The sequence below is a fragment of the Octopus bimaculoides genome, chromosome 24 (genome assembly GCF_046866305.1).
Source record: "Octopus bimaculoides isolate indiv1 chromosome 24, ASM4686630v1, whole genome shotgun sequence".
Taxonomy (NCBI): Eukaryota; Metazoa; Mollusca; class Cephalopoda; order Octopoda; family Octopodidae; genus Octopus; species Octopus bimaculoides.
This window is the reverse complement of record NC_142951.1, coordinates 14,659,269-14,682,487: the sequence shown is the minus strand read 5'-3', so window position 1 is coordinate 14,682,487 and position 23,219 is coordinate 14,659,269. Positions and strand designations below refer to the sequence as shown.

Genomic DNA, 23,219 nt, shown 5'->3' with positions numbered 1-23,219 from the left:
TACAAATCCAAATATATGGTACCCTAGGCATAACACCTACATGAACTTCTAACTTGTTGTCTCTTGAGGTCTCTGGGTGAGACTTGGATCCAACTTGTACAAATGCAAAACAAAAGTCAAACATAAAATAATAATAATAATAATAATAATCCTTTCTATTATAGGCATAAGTCCTGAAATTTGTGGGGAGGGGGTTGAACGATTATATTGACCCCAGTGTGTAACTGGTACTTATTTAATATCTGAAATAAACTCGACTGATCTCACAAACAAGAAATAAATTTGACTGCTCTCGCAAACAAACGACTGCTCTCAAAAATTAAGTAAAAAAAAAGCAGAAAATAATCCAGAATCCTTGTCCAGTACTTGATCGATCCCAAAATCTAAACAGTTTGTGCCAGTCATGAGGCCAAACATCCCTGAAAGTTTCATCTGAATTCATCCAGCAGTTCTTGAGATATCTTGTCCATGGACAAACGAACAAACAAATACCACCACCTTTGCTAAGGTGGGGGTAATAATAACAATATGAAGAAGAAGAATAGACAAAATGAAGACTGTAACAGACCTTAATTTTGTCACCTAATAATTCAGTTAAGAGATGGTGTTTTGTTTTTTTTTATGGTTTTTTTCTTTCTTTTTTTTTTGTTGTATGTTACCTATTTCCATATAACTAATGTATAAATTGTTCAATTGTAGGTCTGTGATACACAGGTCCATTTTGCTAGGATGGAAGAAGGTAAACAAATTGAAATGCCCCACTTTGGTGGCCAGCGAGGACCAGACATCACTCGAGGCATTTTAGAAATCGAACATGCACACCAGAAATATCTCTCCCAGTTGCGATCCATGCAGAAAAGTATTTTAGACATCAAATCTACAAGTTGGCACGATGACTTCAATAGGTACGGGAACAAGATGATGTTTTTTGTCTTTTTCTATTTATTGGAATTTGTTGAGGTGGACTCTCTATTAGTTGGGTGCCCTTCCTGTCACCAATCCTCACCTGTTTCCAAGGAAGGTAGTATTTACCTCATGGCCAGACATGTTTTTATGGAAGATTGGGAACAAAGAACACTACTTGCATTACAGTGACATTTGTCATGTGATGTCAAAACAAGAAGACAATAACACACACACGCACAACACAACAGACTTGTTTCAGTTTCCATCTAGCAAATTCATTCACAAGGCTTTGGTTGGCCTAGGGCTATAGAAGAAGACATTTGCCCAAGGTACCACACAGTGGTACTGAACCTGGAACCATGTAGTTGGGAAGAAAACTTGTCAGTCACACAGCCCTTAAGGGCCGCAGAATGGGGAAATAGGTAGTCCCACACAAAATAATTAGCAGTCTAATAGGTGCAGGAGTGGCTGTGTGGTTCAGTCCCACTGCGTGGCACCTTGGGCAAGTGTCTTCTACTATAGCCCCGGGCCGACCAAAGCCTTGTGAGTGGATTTGGTAGACGGAAACTGAAAGAAGCCTGTCGTATATATGTATGTATATATATACATATATATATATATGTGTGTGTTTGTGTGTGTTTGTGTGTGTTTGTCCTCCCAGCATCGCTTGACAACCAATGCTGGTGTGTTTACGTCCCCGTAACTTAGCGGTTCAGCAAAGGAGACCAATAGAATAAGTACGAGGCTTACAAAGAATAAGTCCTGGGGTCGATTTGCTCGACTAAAGGCGGTGCTCCAGCATGGCCGCAGTCAAGTGACTGAAACAAGTAAAAGAGTCTTTACTTCCAGCCCTTTCCATTCTCATTTCAAATCCTACCCGGAATGGCTTTTATGTCCTTATCAGTTCAAAGTATCAAAAGATCAATTAAATCGATTATTCCCTTCCCACAATAAATTTGTGCCCCTTTCTGCCAAGAAATTAGAATGCTATTCAAAGAATTTTGTTTTCTTTTTTTTTCACAAATCAGGTTCCGTTCTGGCATAAAAGACTTGGAGGTGATGCTACAAAGTTTGATTTCAAATGCCTTTGAAACTATCTCTTCAGTGTCAGAAGGAGTGGAATTGCTGGATATCTTTACACATCTATGCAACCGTGAGGTAACTTGCCAGGAGTTTTACACTGAATTTAACCCAGTGATTCTCATCCTTTTTTTTTTTTTTTTTCACCTATGGATCCCTTTGATTCCTCTTTTGCTCTGCTGGACCCCTGCTGCCATTTGGTATTTTAAAAATTCCTATTATACCATCAACATCATTTAGCATCCATTTTCCATGCTGGCATGGGTTAGACGATTTGACCAAGGCTGGTAAGCTGAAGAGCTGTACCAGGCTCCAGTCTGATTTTGGCTTGATTTCTATGGCTAGATGCCTTTCCTAATGCCAACCACTCCAAGAGTGTAGTTGGTGCTTTTTATGTGCCACCAGCATGAGTGCCTTTTACGTGTCATCGGCAGGGGTGCCTTTTATGTGTCACTGGTGTGGGTGCTTTTTACGTGTCATATATTTGTAATTAAATATCATTAGAAATTATATTTGTTAAAATATTTTGTATATTGTAGAAATACAACCAATTTAAATGCACATAAACTTAAGGAACAAAACCATATGTGAACCCGAAAGGGTCATTTGGACCTTGTTCAAAACCACTGTTTTAACCCTTTATCTGTCCTGTATATCACATGATCATCATTGATGTTAACTCATATCCAAGTAGTTAATCCATAGTGAGTGATTAAGCCTCTTCATCCTGATGGGTGTAATGGGTGCCAGTGCTTGAGATGGAGGTTCAGGCCAAGAATGGTACCATGTGATACATAAGACCTATTTCTATGGTGTCTATGCATTAGATATGATACACATTCTCAACTTTTCCTGTCTAATCACCAGAGTAACTTGGGACTTATGAAGGGAGAGCTTTGTATTACTCAGAATGTATGAAAGAAGCACCAACCAAAAGTCTGAAAACAAGCGTGGATGTTTCGGACAAATTTATGAAAATTCCTTGGGCATACAAAGGATTAAAGGGATTAGTGGCAGCTTCTATTCTGGTAGAAGTCTGTCCTTAGTGTCACATGTGATACTCAGAACACTTTTCCCTGGCTTCCATGCATCGTATATTGATAAACATTCCCAATATTTTTCTCAACCATCAGAATAATTTGGAATTTATGAAAGGGAAGTTTATATTTTACTCAGAACATATGAAACAAGGACTAAACTAAAAGTCTGGAAAGGATAGACATATGAAAATGCTTTGGACAGGCAAAAGGTTAAAATGAATATCGTCATTGTTGCTATTTAGGTTTAGTCTTCTATTATAATTCCAATCACACAATGCCGATGTCATGTGAATGGCACCTGTGCCAGTGACAGATAAAAAGCACCCATACCCATTACATTCTTGGAGTTGTTGGCATTAGGAAGAGCATCCAGACATAGAAACCGTGCCAAATCTGATTGGAACCTGGTGCAACTCCCCGGCTTACCAGTTTTCAGTCAAACCGTCCAACCCATGCCCGCATGGAAAGTGGGTGCTAAACGATGATGAGCTAGGATGCTTTTTAGAAGCTGTTCCCTGCCTATGGGCCGCAGTATGGTTCCAAAGGGGCTGTGAAGACAAAACCTATTAAGTTTAGATTCTGATTGTATCTCGTTAGTATGTGATTAGGGCCTCATTGATTTGGTTTCCAAAACAATTTGTAAAAGTCTAAAACCGCATTTGTCACTTAGTCAACCACCTTTTACTGAGACTTAAGGCTCTATATTTGACAGAATATCCGCAGAACCATTGACAAGAAAACCAGGTCAACATTTACTGTATTCAGTGAGGAAATGAATACAGTGAAGAAGGAACTCACCCTTAAGTCACCCTACATTTTGAAAACCCATCCAAAGTACTCTGGATCTGCTTGCTGGTTAAAGACCCTCAAAGCAAGAATTGACCTCAATATGAAGGTAGGTTCCAGTATTAGAGTTTCCACTGGTTATTGATGTGTCTTTTACTTTAGTCTTTTTCTTTGTTTTGTATCCTGTTTCTTTCTCTCTTGATCTTGGGTTTAATCTTTCTAATCCTTCTATCACCTCGCACTATCATCACTTTATACTATATAAAAGGGGAGGTGTGTGGCTTGGTGGTTAGGGTGTTGGACTCTTATTTATTGTACAGTAACATGATTTTATGTGCTTTTGACAGTTTTCTAGTGATTTTACGATTTCAATATTTGTAGCAGACAGACATAAAGTCGATTAAAATGACTTAATTTGATTATTATTTTTCCATATATTATTTTTGAAAACCAACATATAATCAAAAACAACTTAAAATGAAATGACTTAAACCAATGTATGTTTGTACACACACACACACACACACACACACACACACACACACACACACACACACACACACACACACACACATACACTTGATAGGCATCTTTTAGTTTCCATCTGCTAAATCCACTCACAAGGCTTTGGTTGGCCTGGGTCTATAATAGAAAACACTTGCCCAAAGTGCCATGCAGTGGAACTGAACTCAAGACCCCGTTGTTGGGAAGCAGAAGGAGAGAGAGAGAGAAAGATGTGTGAGCACGGCTATATAGTTACAAAGTTCACTTTGCAGCCATGTGGTTTCTGACTGAGCCCCACTGCTTGGTGCCTTGGGCAAGTGTCTCCTTTATGTTTTGTGGTATACATGTACGTATCTGTATAAATTGTTTATATTCTGTCCTGAACAAGAAACGGTGATGCTTGTTGCCATTCCCTGACAACAAAGAAATTTGCTGGCTTTTGTGCTTTCAAAGAAAACGGGAATGAAAAAATGCCTTACTCGAAAACCAGACAGATTAGTGACAGACACCATTTGTTTACAAATATCATATGAAGTCAAGGCAAAGGGGCAGAAACACACACACACACACACACACACACACACACACATAATGAGCTTCTTTCAGTTCCTGTATACCAAATCCACTCACAACACTTTGGTCACCCTGGAGTTATAATAGAAGATATTTGCCCAAGGTGTTTTGAAACCACATGGTTGGAAAACAAACTTCTTACTCCGCAGCCATGACCACATGTATACATTTATGATTAAAGATTGTCCAGCCATCATCATCACAGCTTTTTTACTTCGAACATCAAATATCAAGGACTACATTAACCAAATATCCTTTCTTTTTTTAGACAGTATCGTGTAACTTGAATGAGATTTTGGCTGCTATTTCTAGCATTTCTCATGTTGTCTCATGTTTAATTTTGTTGTTTCAGGTGATAGAGAAGGCTTACTTCCTGAATCAAACCAGCTTTAGTGATATTACTAAGAATTATCACCAACTCATCTCAGCTCTAGATGAAAACATCAGAAAATATTTTAATGAATGGAATTTAAACTTAGACAAGGTAAATATTTGAACATTCTCAAATTAATCCTGTAAGTGTTCTATATAATTCTTTCTTATTTTAGCATAAGGCTAGCAATTTTGAGTGGAGGGGGCAAGTCACATTGACACCCCCAACTTCTGTGATTTAATCAATATTTTCAAAATAATTGAGAATTTGGTAAAAATATTGATGTTTAGATTATGATTTTGAAGGAATGTGTTTCATGCAATGTGATCAAAATTTTGCCTCTTGAAATCTTCTGCCAATGTTTATGTAAACAGCAAGATATTTTTCAGTGTTTCATTATAACTCTTTCTGATGATTTTTACATGAAATTATAAAATGATTTTTACTTTTGTTTATTCGTTTTTAATAATAAATGCTTGAAAATGGTTTTATACTTTACCACAATGCTGGTGTCAAAAGAGTTAAATTTCTAATGCAGCCTACATTAAATATGTATTAAGTTTAAAATGGAGTTTTAATGAAGCATTGCATGGTATTACTTTAAAGAGATTTGTTGTACAAGGCCGGAACAATGCAAGAAGGTACAAAGTAAACTACAAAAAGGAAAGGAAAACAAAATAAAATAAAGTTGCAGTTTTACTTTGTATTTCTATATCCCAGGGCTATAACCCCTTCTTCAGGACATTTGGAAAGGCAAGGGATGGAAAAGATGTATGGGAGAGGAAGGTGACGTGCAAACTGGAGGTGCTATAGTAACCAGTCTGCCTCATGTAGTTCCTTCCTGTTGTTAATGGCTGGTCTCAGTTTGTATTAAGATTGTTAATGCTTGCTTATTGTCTGTCTGTTTTGATGATGATTAATCATCATTTTGCAACTGTTTCCCACATATTCATTTCTAGTTAGCTTTTATAATGCTATCAATTATGTTAACACTGACCTAAATAAGATAAAGCTTAAAAGATGTATGTTGTGAGTAAAGAAGATAACGACTGACAAGATTATCTTGTTTTTTTTTTTGTTTTATGTTTGAAGGATCCACTCACATACTTAGATCTTCCTTTGATGCAAAAAACTATAGAAGACGATGTTCCAGTTTTGCACCTGAATTTTAACAAGTAGGTGACCATTTTCTTCTCAGAGTTCAATCATGTGCTTCTGAATTCAATTCCACTCTATGGCACCTTCTTAGACAAGTGTTTTCCACTAGTTTCTCCAGTCACCACAAGTCTCGTCAGTGAAATGTGAAAGTATATCAGATGGACTGTAGTGACAGTAATTCTTTGCCTAGTTATATATATTAGGGAGCGAATCAATTTAGATGAGATGCAGTTTGGGTTCGTGCCAGGTAAAAGCACTACTGATGCCTTATTTCTAGTGAGACAGTTGCAGGAGAAATACCTAGCTAAGGATAAACCTCTGTACCTGGCTTTCGTTGACATGGAGAAAGCCTTTGACAGGGTCCCCCGATCCCTTATCTGGTGGTCAATGAGGAAACTTGGGATAGAAGAATGGTTAGTGAGAGCTGTGCGAGCCATGTACAGAGATGCTGCCAGTAAGGTGAGGGTTGGAAATGAGTACAGCAATGAATTCCGGGTAGAGGTAGGGGTCCACTAAGGTTCCTTCCTCAGCCCCCTCTTATTTATCATAGTCCTCCAGGCAATCACAGAAGAGTTCAAGACAGGTTGCCCCTGGGAGCTCCTCTATGCTGATGACCTTGCCCTAATTGCGGAGTCACTATCAGAACTAGAGGAGAAGTTTCAGGTGTGGAAGCAAGGTCTAGAACTGAAGGGCCTTAGAGTCAACCTAGCTAAAACCAAAATCCTAATAAGTAGGAAGGTAGATAAAACACAAACCCCTTCAGGTAGATGGCCCTGCTCAGTATGTAGAAAAGGAGTAGGTAGTAACTCTATAAGATGTACCCGGTGCAAGCTATGGACACATAAGAGGTGCAGCAACATCAAAGGCAGGTTAACTAGCAAGTTAGTTTTTGTTTGTGGCAAATGTTCAGGTGCAATAAAGACTGTAAACAAACAGGAAACAACTTCTATCTCATTCCAGGGTGAAAAACTAGAGGTAGTCGATAGCTTCCGCTATCTGGGCGACCAAGTTAGTAGTGGGGGTGGGTGCGCTGAAAGTGTAGCTGCTAGAATAAGAATAGCCTGGGCAAAGTTTAGAGAGCTCTTACCCCTGCTGGCGACAAAGGGACTCTCACTCAGAGTAAAAGGCAGACTGTATGACGCATGCATACGAACAGCCATGCTACATGGCAGTGAAACATGGGCTGTAACTGCTGAGGACATACGTAAGCTCGCAAGGAATGAAGCCAGTATTCTCCGTTGGATGTGTAATGTCAATGTGAATACCCGTCAGAGTGTAAGTATCTTGAGAGAAAAGCTGAACATTAGAAGCATCAGTTGTGGCGTGCAAGAGAGACGATTGCGCTGGTATGGACATGTGGTGAGAATGGATGAGGATAGCTGCGTGAAAAAGTGCCACACCCTAACAGTTGAGGGAACCCGTGGAAGAGGTAGGCCCAGGAAGACCTGGGCTGAGGTGGTGAGGCAAGACCTTCGTACATTGGGCCTCACCGAGGCGATGACTACTGACCGAGACCTTTGGAAATGTGCTGTGCGTGAGAAGACCCGGCAAGCCAAGTAAGATCGTTGCCAGTGCCCCTGGACTGGTTCTTGTGCGGGTGGCACATGAGATGCACCATTTTGAGCGTGGCCGTTGCCAGTACCGCCTGACTGGCTCCCGTAGGATTTTCGAGCGAGATCGTTGCCAGTGCCCCTGGACTGGCTTGTGCGGGTGGCACATAAAAGACACCATTTCGAGCGTGGCCGTTTTCGTGCGGGTGACACGTAAAAGCACCCACTACACTCTCTGAATGGTTGGCGTTAGGAAGGGCATCCAGCTGTAGAAACTCTGCCAAATTAGACTGGAGCCTGGTGTTGCCATCCGGTTTCACCAGTCCTCAGTCAAATCGTCCAACCCATGCTAGCATGGAAAGCGGACGTTAAACGATGATGATGATGATGATGATGATGATGATATATATATATATATCTTAGTTCTTGAATTTTATATATATACATCTTAGTTCTTGAATTTTTGTGTTTACAGTTCTTTTGCCCATGTTATTTTTTTATTTTTTAACATCCGTTTCAAATCCAGCTGTTTCTATTGGTTTTACTCTTTGTATTTCACAGGGCGTTACTGAAAATGTTGAGTGAGATTCATTACTGGGAGTACCTTATGTTTGAAATACCTTACTATGCTGCCAGAGTGTACTCAAAACAGAAGGAGTTACGAGATCGCCGTGAACATGTACTGCTTGTTGTCAGAGATTACAACAGGTGAGACAATCTAAGACAATATTTGTTTTCACAGTTCTTTACTTCTGAGTGAAGGCATATGGTTTAGTGGTTAGGGTATTCAGTTCGCAATTGTAAGATCATGAGTTCAATTCCAGGCAGTGTGTTGTGTCCTTGAGCAAAGACACTTTATTTCACATTACTCCAGCCCACTCAGCTGGCAAAAATGTGTTGTACTTGTAATTCAAAGGGCCAGCTTTATCACATTCTGTGTCATGTTGAATCTCCCTGATAACTATATTAAGGGTACACATGTCTGTGAAGCGCTCAGCCACTTGCATATTAATTTCATGAACAGGCTTTTCATTGATCAGATCAACTGGAACCCTTATCATCATAACCGATGGAGTGCCAGTTCCATTCTTTCTTTGTGAAAAGTCTCAACAATTTTGCAATTTTTTTTGCTTTGCTTAACATCAGGGTGTTGGGTTCAGGACTTGAAAATTTTCGGCTTAAAGCTTATCAGAGTTATCTATGTATGAAATTAACCATATCTGGGTGAACTGAGCATGAAGTTACCCTGTGCTGGTTAACTTAGTATGAAGTTGTTAAACCTAGGTTTAACTGAGTATGAAGTTAGCCTTGTCAGGGCTAACTGAGTATGAAATTAAACCTATTAGGATTAATTTAAAATTGAGTTGTTAACCCTACTAGGTTGTTTACCATTGTTAACCCTATCAGGATTAATATAGTATGAAGTTGTTGACCTTCTTGGGGTTATTTAAGTATGACATTAACCCTATTAGGGTTATCTTAGTATGAAGTTAACCCTATCAGAATTAACTTATGAGGTTAACCATATTTGGGTTAATTTAGTATGAGGTTAGCCACAACCGAATTAACTTAGAATGAGGTTAGCCACATCTGAGTTAACTTATGAGGTTAGCCATATTTTGGTTAATTTAGTATGAGCTTAGCCATATCTGGGTTAACTTAGCATGAGGTTAACCATATCTGGGTTAACTTAGAATAAGGTTGACCATATCTGGGTTAATTTAGAATGAGGTTAGCTACATCTGGGTTAACTTAGAATGAGGTTAGCCACATCTGGGTTAACTTAGAATGAGGTTAGCCACATGTGGGTTAACTTAATATAAGTTATTAACCCTGTTAAGGTTAACAGCCTCAATCCTTTCCATTACTCTTTCCTCCTTGCTCAGGATCATCAATTCACTGAATCAAAACGAGCGAGGCCTATTTAAAGAACGCATCAAGTTTTTGGACAAGAAAATTTCTCCGGGCCTCAGTAAGCTGACCTGGAATTCCAAAGGAACGACCGATTCTTTCATCACAGAATGCCGAAACACTGCCGAGAAGATCCAACTGAAGATTGATTGCTTCAAGGCCGACAACTTGAAGATTGCAATGAGCTGTGTGCAAATCAGTGAGATGTTGCTCACAGACATCGACTCTCGGAAGGTTTACAAAGAATTAGAATTCGGTGCTCATCAGGTAGGCTAGAAATAAATTACTCACTATTTGCCCCTGACCGAACCGAACCGACCCCCCCCCCCCCCCCCTCCACCACCACCATTGGTGTGTTTACGTCTATTGTTCTCTTTTGCAGTTCAGCAAAAAATCGAATAAAAGAATATGTATTCTGTCGTTGATCCCCTGTTATATAAAATGTTTATTGAATTGTTTCTATCTCTTCGCTACAGGAACAGCACCGGCTGAGGACACTTGCTAAATTGATCGACATCCACCAAGAAATCCTCTCCATCATAGACAAACAGTTCGAAACATTCAAGAACGATGGCTCCGAGGTGAGGATCTTCAGCATTTTCAACAGAAACTTTTTTCTTTCTTTCTTTCTTTTTATCATTGTGATTTATAATTTTACAAACCATTTGCTTCATCATGATCATCATCATGATCATCATCATCATCATCATCGTTTAACGTCCGCTTTCCATGCTAGCATGGGTTGGATGATTTGACTGAGGACTAGTGAAACCAGATGGCTACACCAGGCTCCAATCTGATTTGGTAGAGTTTCTACAGCCGGATGCCCTTCCTAATGCCAACCACTCCGAGAGGGTAGTGGGTGCTTTTACGTGCCACCAGCATGGGAGCCAGTCATGGGGCAGTGACATCGACCACGTTTGGATGGTGCTTTTTACATGCCACTGGCACAGGAGCCAGTCATGGGGCACTGGCATCAACAACATTCGGATGGTGCTTTTTATGTGCCACCAGCACAGGAGCCAGTCAGGAGGCACTGGCATCAACATTTGGATGGTGCATTTTATGTGCCACCAGCACAGGAGCCAGTCAAGGGGCACATTTGAAAGTCTATGAGGATTACTTAATACAGTTTTTGAAGTATAAAGGTGATTTTTTTTTTTTTTAAACTAATTTTTAAAAAAAATGTTATGATATCTGTTATGGGGATGTTACTAAGCTTTTTCAGGAAGAAGTTTCTAGTGTGTGAGTGCTTTCATTAAACCTTATCTATACTTATACAAGGGTCTGCTGAACTTTTTAACGTCCCCTTGTATTATTAACGGTTGTACGGTAAAGCTCTCCTGTCGATTTCCGATCAAAGGTTTACAACTATTGGTTCATTCATATTAACAATCTGGACCGGATGATAGAAGAAGCCTTCCGTTTGAACATCAAGTACTCCTTGCAGACCATCTCGAAAGCAATCAACATTGACACCAAAGCAGCACCAAACCCGCTCTTCAGTGTAGAAGTCATTCTTCGTAATGACACTGTGAGTATCTCCTATAGCTTTTTTCTTTTATTTTTGTATTAGATTGTGCCCATTCTTCCATTTCTTTTTCTCTTCTCCTCCTCCTTCCTTCGGCTCCTCCTCCACCTCTTCTTCTTCTTCTTTCAATTCTCCTTCTCCTTCTTTCAATTTTCCTTCTTCTTCTCCTTTCAATTCTTCTTCTTCTTCTTCTTCTTCTTCTTCTTCTTCTTCTTCTTCTTCTTCTTCTTCTTCTTCTTTCAATTCTCCTTCTCCTTCCTTCAATTCTCCTTCTTCTTTCAATTTTTCTTCTTCTCCTTTCAATTCTTCTTCTTCTTCTTCTTCTTCTTTCAATTCTCTTTCTCCTTTCTTCAATTCTCCTTCTCCTTTCTTCAATTCTCCTTCTTCACCAATGATTAAAATTTCATGCTAATCTATGTTCGAAACAATGACTCAATCATAACAAGGTTCTTTTACTGCATTCAATATTTTCAAAGTTAACTAAAAAAAAAAGCACCATATTTCAAAAGAAATATCGTGATAAAAGAGCTAAACTTGATAGAGACAGGCTTAGTGCTTGCATGTGTGTAATATAGTTTTTTTTAATACTTTATTTATATTACTCTCATCATAATGATTGTCATCATTATTATTCCTTGTATATATACATACTGAACTTTCCGGCATACAAGTCAAATTTTTCAGATCAAAATTTACAGTCAAAAAGAAGGTAGGTTGCCTTATAGGTAGGTTGCTGGACCAAAATCTCATGCAAAATGCAGCAGGGTCTGGAGAGATAGGGACAGTGTTTGAGTGTTTACACTACATGTTTACAGTATATATATACTACGTTGACTTGTCTGCCAGAAAATACAGTGTGTATGATATGTAGTGTCCGTAATCCTCATTAAAAAACTTCTATTAAAAGACTGTGAGATCCGATGAAAAACCTTCAGTTTTCTACTTCTCTGTACAGATCCACTTCTCACCAAGCATCGAGGAATTGGATAACATGGTGTACTATGTGGGAAAGGATATGGTAACATCACTAAGCCAGATACCACGTCTTATTGAAAAGTACCCCAAAGAAGGAGTAACAAAATTGGTAAGAGAGTGACATTTTTCCTTTTTTTTTCCCCTTCTTAAAAGTTCTAATAGTCTGGATGCAGTGCTTGGTTTGTCACCTATTTTCTACTATAGCAAAGCACTTCATTGAGCAAAGCACTTCATTGAGCAAAGCACTTCATTGAGCAAAGCACTTCATTGAGCAAAGCACTTCATTGAGCAAAGCACTTCATTGAGCAAAGCACTTCATTGAGCAAAGCACTTCATTGAGCAAAGCACTTCATTTCACATCGCTCTGTGATCATTTGAACATCTGACATGTGGTGCCCCATTGCACCTGTACAGTTAATGTCGATCTGATGGAGGGAGTGAGCTTACATCTACACAAACATTTGATCACTACAAACAAATCATCTGTGTGGTTGTTCAGTAAGAAATTGTCAAACCCTCATACATCATCTAACGACGGGACAGTCCATCATATACACACACGCATGCATACACACACACACATACACATACATAGATAGACGGATCTCTTTATCACTTGTTTTCGTTGCAGTGTATATCTGAAGAAATTTCAACAAATGATGAAATCAAGAAAATCAAGAACCTCATTGCAACCGGAATGAAGACCAATGCTAGCAAACTTTGGAACTATCGCCAGACCTGGGAGGAAGAAAAGGTCTTGTGGGAGATTGACAAAGAATCCTTCATAACAAGATACAAAAAGTCACAGCCGTCTGTATCAAAGTTTGATGGAGATATCGGCAGGTAATTCTTGATGAGCGTCTTTTTATATACACCCGTGTATGTATATTTATGTATGTATCATCATCATCATCATTTAGCATCTGTTGTCCATGCTGGCATGGGTAAAAGGAGCACTCTGTTGGTTATGATCAGCGGAACAACTTGCTTGTGAAATTAATGTGCAAGTGGCTGAGCACTCCACAGACACATGTACCCCTAACGTAGTTCTCAGGGAGATTCAGCGTGATAAACAGTGTGACAAGGCTGGCCTCTTTGAAATACAGGTACTACTCATTTTTGCCAGCTGAGTGGACTGGAGCAACATGAAATAAAGTGTTTTGGTCAAGGACACAACGCGTCGCCGGAAATTGAACTCACGACCTTACGATTGTGAGCCAAATGCCCTAACCACTAAGCCACGCGCCTTCACGGCTGGCATGGGTGGGATGGTTTGACCGGGATTGGTGCACTGCCTTGAAGGACTTTTTAGTCGAATGAATCAACGCCAGAACTTATTTTTAAAGCCTGGTACTTATTCTTTTGCCGAACTGCTACGTTACAGGGATGCAAACACCCCAACACATGGCCAAGGTGTCACACAGTGGGATTGAACCTGAGACCATGTGGTTGGGAAGTAAACTTCTTACCACACAGCCATGCAGTCATGTGTTTATGTTGGCACCTTTTATTTGTTTCGGTCATTAGACTGTGGCCATGCTGGGGCACCAGCTTGAAGAAATCTTTTAGTTGAATGAATCGATCCCCAGTATTTATCTTTCTTTTTTCTTTAAGCCTGATACTTATTCTATCAATCTCTTTTGCTGAACTGCTAATTTACAGGGGATATAAACACACCAACACTGGTTGAGAAGTGGTGGTGGGGGAGAAACACAGACACAAAGGCGCATACACACACACACACACATATATACACAACAGGCTTCTTTCAGTTTCCGTCTACCAAATCCGCTCAAGACTATAGTAGAAAACACTTGCCTGAAGTGCCACACAGTAGGACTGAACCCAGAACCATGTGGTTGGAAAACAATCTTCTTACCACACAGCTACACATATCCTTTATTACATAACTGCAATGTGTAGGTCGTCCTTTAATCCTTTCATTACTAACCTGGCTGAAACCAGCTCTGGCTCAGAGTACGAATGTCTTGTTTTCATTAGTTTTGAATTAAAATCTTCCACCAAACCTTAGTCACAATTAATGTTCCTAACACTAGCTGAATGATAACTAAGTTATTTTACTAAATCCTTTGTTATGTTTAAAATTAATTGAAAGAAACACAGAGCATCACAAAAGAAATATGGCAACAAAAGGGTTAAAATATATAATAGAGAAACAATTCTTAACCCTTTCGTTACCAACCCAGCTGAAACCACCTCTGGGTCTCTAGTACAAATGTCTGGTTTTCATAAGTTTTGTATTAAAATCTTCCACCAAACCTTAGTCACAATTAATGTTCCTAACACTAGCTGAGTGATAACTAATTTATTTTACTGAATTCTTTGTTATATTTAAAATAATTGAGAGAAACACAGAGCATCTCTAAATAAATACAGTAACGAAAGGGGGTTAATAACATTATAGTTTTACCTCTTATGTTTCAGATACACTGAAAAGGCAAACAATATCCAAAGCAAAGAGACGGTTATTAACATAGACTTTGTCGTCCTCAATTGTACTCCGCTGAAAGCTGCCATCCAGGGCCATTGTATAGAATGGCAGAATAAACTGACTGGTCTTCTTTTGGAATTGGCCACAACTGAACTCACAACACTTGATAGCTATATTAAAACGAATACTAAGCTGTAAGTAATTTCTTTCATTTGTGTGGTGGGGGGTTTGTTTCTATTATTTCGTTTGGTGTTGTTCTTCAGGTTTTGACCATAAAACTGTGGTCCTGAAGGGCTTAGTATTGGCACCTGTGTTTTTGTCTGGTCTTTCTTTTGTCAACGTTGGGAGAAGATAAAGCAATACTGGCCTGGGCAGGATTTTGACTTATGACTTTAAAGAGAAGCCATGGAGCTTAATACCGCAAAATTATTTGTCAAATGTTCTGGCTTCTACTGCTCACACACACACATACATGCTCTCACCTGTGCCCACCCATGTACATACTAACATGCTCACGTAATCACACATGTACATACACACTCACACATGCACATGCATGCACATATACACTCACACATGCACACGCACACTCACACACATGTACACGTTTTGTTTCTGTGTCTGTATATATATATATGAGATGTGGTTTCTGTCTTTAAACTTCACTCACACAATACTTTAATCAGCCCAGAGTTATGGTGGAAGACCCCATTATGCAAGGTACAAAACTGAGTGATTGAACCCAGAATCATTTACATTTTCTGTTTATTACTGCTATGTCTGCTTTGAACGATCTGCGCCATGTTGTTTTTGGTCTTCCTCTCTTTCTCTTTCCGCCAGGTGGTTCCCATCTAAATGCTGTTTTGGCGTGCCGTTGGTCTGGCATGCGGAAAATGTGCCCAGCTAGTCTCATTCTTCTCTCTGCCACGATGTCTTGCAAACCTTCTGGACTGTTCTCCCTGGAGGATTGCAGTATTTGTGATGTGGTCGCGATCGGAGATCTTCAATATTTTCCGCAAGCACCTCTGATGGAATACATCCAGTTTCTTGGATATTGTTGATGTTACTTTCCAAGTTTCACTGGCGTACAATGCTGTTGGTAACACGATGGTGCAGTTTTATTTTCAAATCATTACCAATCCATGCATCATCATCATCATCATCGTTTAACGTCCGCTTTCCATGCTAGCATGGGTTGGATGATTTGACTGAGGACTGGTAGACCAGATGGCTACACCAGGCTCCAATCTGATTTGGCAGAGTTTCTACAGCTCGATGCCCTTCCTATCGCCAACCACTCAGAGAGTGTAGTGGGTGCTTTTACGTGTCACCTGCACGATATATATATACATATATATATATATCATCATCATCATCATCATCGTTTAACGTCCGCTTTCCATGCTAGCATGTGTTGGACGATTTGACTGAGGACTGGTGAAACCAGATGGCTGCACCAGGCTCCAATCTGATTTGGCAGAGTTTCTACAGCTGGATGCCCTTCCTAACGCCAACCACTCCGAGAGTGTAGTGGGTGCTTTTACATGCCACCGGCACGAAGGCCAGTCAGGCGGTACTGGCAACGGCCACGCTCGAAATGGTGTATTTTACGTGCCACCTGCACAGGAGCCAGTCCAGCAGCACTGGCAACGATTTCGCTCGAATGTCTTTTCACGTGCCAGGAAGGCAACGTTGGTAACAATATCTAAAACAAAATTTTTTCAGGGGCCCTTAAAATATTATTGCGGATTTCTAGGCTGCTATTTTGTTTGGTGGGACCCTCCAACAATCTTATATGGTCTCTCATGGACCATAAGGACCCCGGTTGAGAACCACTAGTTAGTTAACAGTGTCTTTTTTCTTTTTTTCCTTTCTTTCTTTTCAGTGTATGCAAGACCCCTCAGACACTGGATGAACTGAAGGAAAGCCTGAAACTGTGGGAGGTGCTGAATGCTGAACAGGGCAAAATCGAAGCCCGCTTTCAGCCCCTGATGGAGCAGTTTGCAATCCTCAACAAATATGAAGTACCAATTGCAGAAGAGGTGAGAGATTTTTTTTGGGTCCCCTGTTTAACCCTAATCTAGCAAACCTATGATTAAAGGAGTTCCAACCATTGCCATCTCATTTTTTTTTTTTTTTTTTTTTGTAGACTAAATGTGTCAAGGAATACATTATTCAGTGTGTTCTTTCTTATTTACAACAGTTGAGTTCTGAGGAAAATTTGGCTGCTATTTCTAGCTGGTTGAGCAACCATATGGTTAATTCACCATCAATTAATCATTATGGTTATTAGTCAGCTTTAATTTAATAGATCTATGATCAACGACATGCCAGCCATGACTGCCCTGTCATTGTTTTCAGACCCTGCATATCATAGATTACATAGGTACAGGTGTGGCTGTGTGGGTAAGAAGTTTGCTTCCAACCATGTGGTCCTCGGTTCAGTCCCACTGTGTGGTACCTTGGGCAAGTGTCTATTAGTATTCTCTATATAAATAGATTCAAAGAATTTATGGTTTTCTTCCTTTCAAATCAAGGGAGTAATTCTGGCATAAATAAGTATATTTTGGGGTAATTGGTTAAAAAAAGTTCCCTGCTGTAAATGAATAACCTGGAAATGCATTTGCATTCCGTTCAGTGGGAATGTTGGTTTGCCTGCCTATCCAGCAGAGTGGCATCATTTTAAGCTACAACAGTGCAAGGAAGTGCATTGTGACCAGCGGTGTATAACAAACACTCCAGTAGTCTGGTTGATACAATGCTGTATTATGCACAGATGGATATGGTTACAATATTAGCAAGAGGTAAGGCATTGGGGCATTTAGTTATATTTGCATGTTATTAAGGTTCTAAGTTGTGTTTCTATTTCTTTTATAGTCGACCATCATGTTACATGAACTGAAGGATCAGTGGAACACCTTTAAACTAACACTGGAGACAAGTGACTTCCTCCTGAAAAAATCCAAGGTATTAATTAGCATTCTTTGATTTATTTTGTGCATTTGTGTGTGCATGCATATGTGTGTGTATGTATATATATATATATATATATATATATGGGAGAATGTACGGAAAAAAACAACAACAGACGAGGACAGGTGGTATAAACAACAAAAAGATGTATTAGTTTAACGCTCGGGAATACAGAAAGTCTTTAACATTTCGAGCTAATCCCTTCAACAGAAAGAATACGGAGAAAAAAAATTTGAATGGTTTGGTCAGCGACATATATATATATATATGTGTGTGTGTGTGTGTGTGTGTGTGTGTGTGTGTGTATATATAATTTAGAGAAAAAAACCACAATTCTTGAATACATCCATGAAAATCCACAGTCACATTTAGAAAACTTTAATAAGTAAATACACTAAAAAGACCTATAATTAAAATACCAAGTAATAAATATTAAAATTTCTCCAAATTATATATTTATATATTATATATTGTGGATACTTATTTAATTTTATTTGTATCACGGTGGAAACATATCAAACAAATAAAATTAAATATATATCCACTATATTTCTTCTCCATTTTCTTATATTAACATAATACTTATATCAAATGTTACTAATCCAAACAAATAACAGCACAGAAGAAATAAATGAAGTTGAAAATGAACAGAGGACATATAAGGATTTATTTAAATTTAAAAATATATATTTAAGTTAACCACAAATTAAGCTCTGCTGAAACTAAATTAATCAGCAATTAAATTAATTATCCTTAATTAAGAACTACATCTAGTTCTATTAACCCATTAACATTAATCATATTACTTTGTCAAATACAATGCTTATTTGTTTCATATTCAAACTATTCATATTCAAATATGAATTAGAAGTGGTTTGAACATAAAACAAGTAGAATATTTGGGCCTGATACGACTGGTTTGATTACTCTGTTAAATATAAAGCTTATTTATTGAAATTGTTTTGAATTAATCATGCATTATCTCATAACCTCAAGATTTTTATGGTGTGATTGTTTATTTTTTAATGGTATTGTAGGATTAATCCAAAATCATCTTCACTCATGCAGCTAATCTAATCCTTCAGTTTTGTTTTTTGTCATGTTACATTCCAGAATCTTCTGATAAGAGTGGCATGATTTTGCTTTGTGGAGACCTCCTTTAGACAAAATATCACAGCTTTGTAGAATTTAACAACACACTATGCATGTGATGCTGTTAGTGTTTATAAAAATGCATGTTATTCCATACATATATGATATTATGGGTCTTTATTACTAGATAGCCACGGTTAGGCATAAGTTCATGGTCAATCCGAAACAGCTGTCAAGACAAGACCCTTACATCATTCTTGTCATTCATTTGTATTCTATGTAAATATACACATTAGGCCTGCTTATGTTTACGTGACTTTTCACTTGTGTATGTCTTTATATATGTGTGTGTTCTAATGTGTTTTAGGACCAATTCAAATCCAGTCTGATGAATCAGTCAGAAGGCTTCAAGAAACAAGTGACCCACCTGTTAGAGGAATTCCAACAGAAAGGACCGTTTTCTAGTGAAATAGCTTGCGATGTTGCTTTAGAAACTTTAGCTAATTTCAGAGAAAATGTCAACATTTTGAAGTTCCAAGAGCAAGTTTTACGAAGTGGCCTGAACATGTTCAAAGTTGATCTTCCTCCATCTAAAGAAATTATGCTGTTAGAAAAGGTTGGCATGACTTTAAGGATTCTTTATCACATTTGCTTCCAAACTTAATGAAAATTTACCGTTTTTTTTTTTTTTGTGAGTATCATATTCCTTAATCTTTAGCACGCTGGAGGAGCATCATGTTGCTGTGTTAGTTTTCTCCACTCTCAGTGTGATACAAGGCACCTGCAGCTACAGGGGAGAAAACTCTACAGTGACATAATGCACCTAAGCATGCTAAAGGTTAGTAGGTCAAGGTAGTGACCTGGTAGAATTTCAAATATGAATGTGGAAAACATTCATTCCACTTTAGATAAAATATACTATATATATATATATATATATATATATATATATGTGAGAAGACCCGGCAAGCCAAGTAAGATCGTTGCCAGTGCCCCTGGACTGGCTCTTGTGCGGGTGGCACATGAGATGCACCATTTTGAGCATGGCCGTTGCCAGTGCCCCTGGACTGGCTTGTGCGGGTGGCACATAAAAGACACCATTTCGAGCGTGGCCGTTTTCGTGCAGGTGACACGTAAAAGCACCCACTACACTCTCTGAGTGGTTGGCGTTAGGAAGGGCATCCAGCTGTAGAAACTCTGCCAAATTAGATTGGAGCCTGGTGTTGCCATCCGGTTTCACCAGTCCTCAGTCAAATCGTCCAACCCATGCTAGCATGGAAAGCGGACGTTAAACGATGATGATGATATATATATATATATATATATATATATATATATATATATAAATAATAAATGAGTATATGCATATATACGTACATGTATGTACATACCTACATCTACATGTATATATAGATGCATATCTGGGTACAGGATGTGGTAAAAAACATGGACATATATATATATATATATATATATATATATATATATATATATATATATATATATATATATATATATACACATACAGGGTGTCCACAAAGTCTGGGTACATGGGATTAACACATATTTTAAGAAATTATTATTTCTTATATTTAATTGTTTATGTTATGATTTTATTTACTCCATGTACCCAGTCTTTGTGGACACCCTGTATATATATACATGTGAATGTATTTATTTACAGGAACTGGAATTAATAGAGACAATCTGGATAATCACCAGAGACTGGGAAACGAACTGGAATGTATGGAAAGTGTCTAAGTTTACTGAGATCCAAACTGAAGAAATAGAAACTTTTTCTTTGAATGTGTCACGGAAACTGAACAAATTGAGTCGAGACTTAAAGGTATGGGCCATTTCTCTCTCTCTCTCTCTCTCTCTTCTAAATTATATAAGCATTGTGTTAGGGTAAGAGTAGTCATTTGGGAATATATATATTTTCTACACCTGCCATCTCTGAAGAGCATGTGGTATTACTTAACCACACTGTTGTCTAATATCCAATTATCTAATACCCATTGTGAAACTGATTGGTAAGATCTGCTTACATGGTTTGGTTAATCTTCATCCCATGTCACCCTTGCTCTCTCTCTCTCTCTCTCTCTAGCACCCTTATCAGTGCACTACAGGAGACTTCTCATACATCCAGTTTCTCCTTCAACTTCACATGCTCTGCCATCATTCACCTTACTCATTGCATACCCAGCAAAGCATGTTTGCCTCATTGTCTTATAACCTTCTCAAACTGTCCGCATTCATTATCAGTTACATCTAAAGAGCTTTCTAAACATTTGAAAGAATCTATTTTACGTTTAGCAAGAGTTATATCAAGAGTTATGTCCCCTGGCCTCAAATGGCCCCCTAAGGTTCTTTTCTAGTCTAGGTACAAGGCCCTAAGGTGCTGTTAAAGCAACAAGAGTTCTCTGAAAAATGAGTTGGTGTTAGGGGTTAGAATGCGTGTAAGGGTATTATATGTGTAGGGTTTTTTGGGGGGAAGAAGTGACATGGGGTGCTAGGTGGGTGTCCAAATGCTTAATCCCATTTTAGGGTGTATATATTTTGGTTAAACACTCAATATACTCACTCTATTGACAAATATACTAGTGTGTGTTTTCCTCACTTATAACTTAGACAACTGTGTGTGTGTGTATCTATGTATATGTATGTATATATAGTAATACTCCACCATCTTTGAAGAGCGTGTGCTGTTAAAACTTCACTGTTCTATAATATCCTATTATCTAATACCCAGTGCAAAACCAATCAGCTGAAATGGATTTATAATATCATTATACTTTGCTTAATATATATATATATATATATATATATATATATATATATATATATATATGAGGGGGTGCTGAAAAGTTCCTGGCTTTAAGGGTATTGCGAAAGGCCTGGTTGGAAGCCCAATGTTCCCAGTTCTTTTATAGAGCTTAGAAAAACTGAAGGACCACTGCAATAAGTGCATGAATCTGAGAGGGGAATATGTTGAATAAAATCATAATTAACTGATTCTCCTGTATTTTCTTTTACCCAAAGCCAAGAAATTTTCTGCACCCCCTCATATATATATATATATATATATATCTTACTTAGGCACGAGGCTTGTTATTTCTTTTACATGAAAGTAACATTTGTTTGAAAGTATTTTCTCGGAGCCACTTTAAATACAAGATATTTATTATTTATTTGTATTATTACTGAGTAAAGTTAACAATATAACCTGATTTTTTTTTTTTGTTTGTTTTTTTTTTGCTCAACTTTTCACAACAGGACAGGCACTGGTCTGTTCTGGAAGCCAGTAAAGTCAAAGTAGACACCTTTAAACGAACTATGCCATTAATTCAAGATCTGAAGAATCCTGCAATGCGTCCTCGTCATTGGGAACAAATAAGTGTGAGTAGATTTCATTGGTTTTATTTTGTTTACACCACAGATATTTCAGAGAGAAAACTTTGTGAAATTATGTCAATTAAATTAATCATATTTTCTGGTATAAAAGTCATATTCTTCAGACCAAAATTTACAGTTAAAAATGGTTGATGAACTTATATGCGATGACAACTTTGGAGGCCTGAAAATTTCATGTGAAATGCAGCGAGATTTGGAAAGAGACTAGAAATGAAGGACACTGCTTGAATTCTGGTGACACTTTGCTTATAATTGTCAAGACAAGGAAACAATGGTGCAGAATGGCTCTGTGGTTAAGTAGCTTGCTTCCCAACCACATGGTTCCGGGTTCAGTCCCACTGCATGACACCTAGGGCCAGTGTCTTCTACTATAGCCTCAGGCCAACCAAAGCCTTGTGAGTGAATTTGGTAGATGGAAACTGAAAGAAGCCCATCATATATACATGTATTTGTGTGTCTGTGCTTGTCCCCACACCATCACTAGGCAACCGATGTTGGTATGTTTATGTCCCCGTAACTTAGCGGTTCGGCAAAAGAGACTGATAGAATAAGTACTAGGCTTACAAAGAATAAGTCCTGGGGTTGATTTGTTCGACTAAAGGCGGTGCTCCATCATGGCTGCAGTCAAATGACTGAAACAAGTAAACGAATAAAAGAATATATATATAAATATCTACGATGTTATTCTATGCATTCCTGCATTACTGTTTGTTTTGTTCCTCGTTACACTTACACCAAAAGAGGTAATAATGCAATTGGAGAACAATATACATAAAGTGAGAGGGGGAGAATGGGAAGACTAAGAGAAAGTGGGGGGGAGGTCTCTATTCTGCCTTTGTGTGTTCAAATCACAGGCACAGATGCGATGCTTAACACAGTGAAACAATGTCATGAAGATCTA

The 23,219-nt window shown here is 38.4% G+C and overlaps 1 protein-coding gene across 1 annotated transcript in view; it reads left to right on the top strand.

The window, feature by feature from the left end:
* The window catches only part of LOC106877328 (dynein axonemal heavy chain 2), a 99,094-nt gene that overhangs the window by 9,209 nt on the left and 66,666 nt on the right, over window positions 1-23,219 (top strand). Inside the window, exons 6-22 of the mRNA XM_089341566.1 lie at window positions 700-905; window positions 1,935-2,064; window positions 3,739-3,921; window positions 5,242-5,373; window positions 6,355-6,437; window positions 8,532-8,678; window positions 9,857-10,148; window positions 10,358-10,462; window positions 11,245-11,415; window positions 12,368-12,496; window positions 13,019-13,230; window positions 14,833-15,033; window positions 16,725-16,881; window positions 17,717-17,806; window positions 19,272-19,520; window positions 20,589-20,750; window positions 22,181-22,303. Of these exons, the coding sequence (XP_089197692.1) occupies window positions 700-905; window positions 1,935-2,064; window positions 3,739-3,921; window positions 5,242-5,373; window positions 6,355-6,437; window positions 8,532-8,678; window positions 9,857-10,148; window positions 10,358-10,462; window positions 11,245-11,415; window positions 12,368-12,496; window positions 13,019-13,230; window positions 14,833-15,033; window positions 16,725-16,881; window positions 17,717-17,806; window positions 19,272-19,520; window positions 20,589-20,750; window positions 22,181-22,303 (2,772 nt within the window). The remainder of the gene's footprint in view (window positions 1-699; window positions 906-1,934; window positions 2,065-3,738; window positions 3,922-5,241; window positions 5,374-6,354; window positions 6,438-8,531; window positions 8,679-9,856; window positions 10,149-10,357; window positions 10,463-11,244; window positions 11,416-12,367; window positions 12,497-13,018; window positions 13,231-14,832; window positions 15,034-16,724; window positions 16,882-17,716; window positions 17,807-19,271; window positions 19,521-20,588; window positions 20,751-22,180; window positions 22,304-23,219) is intronic.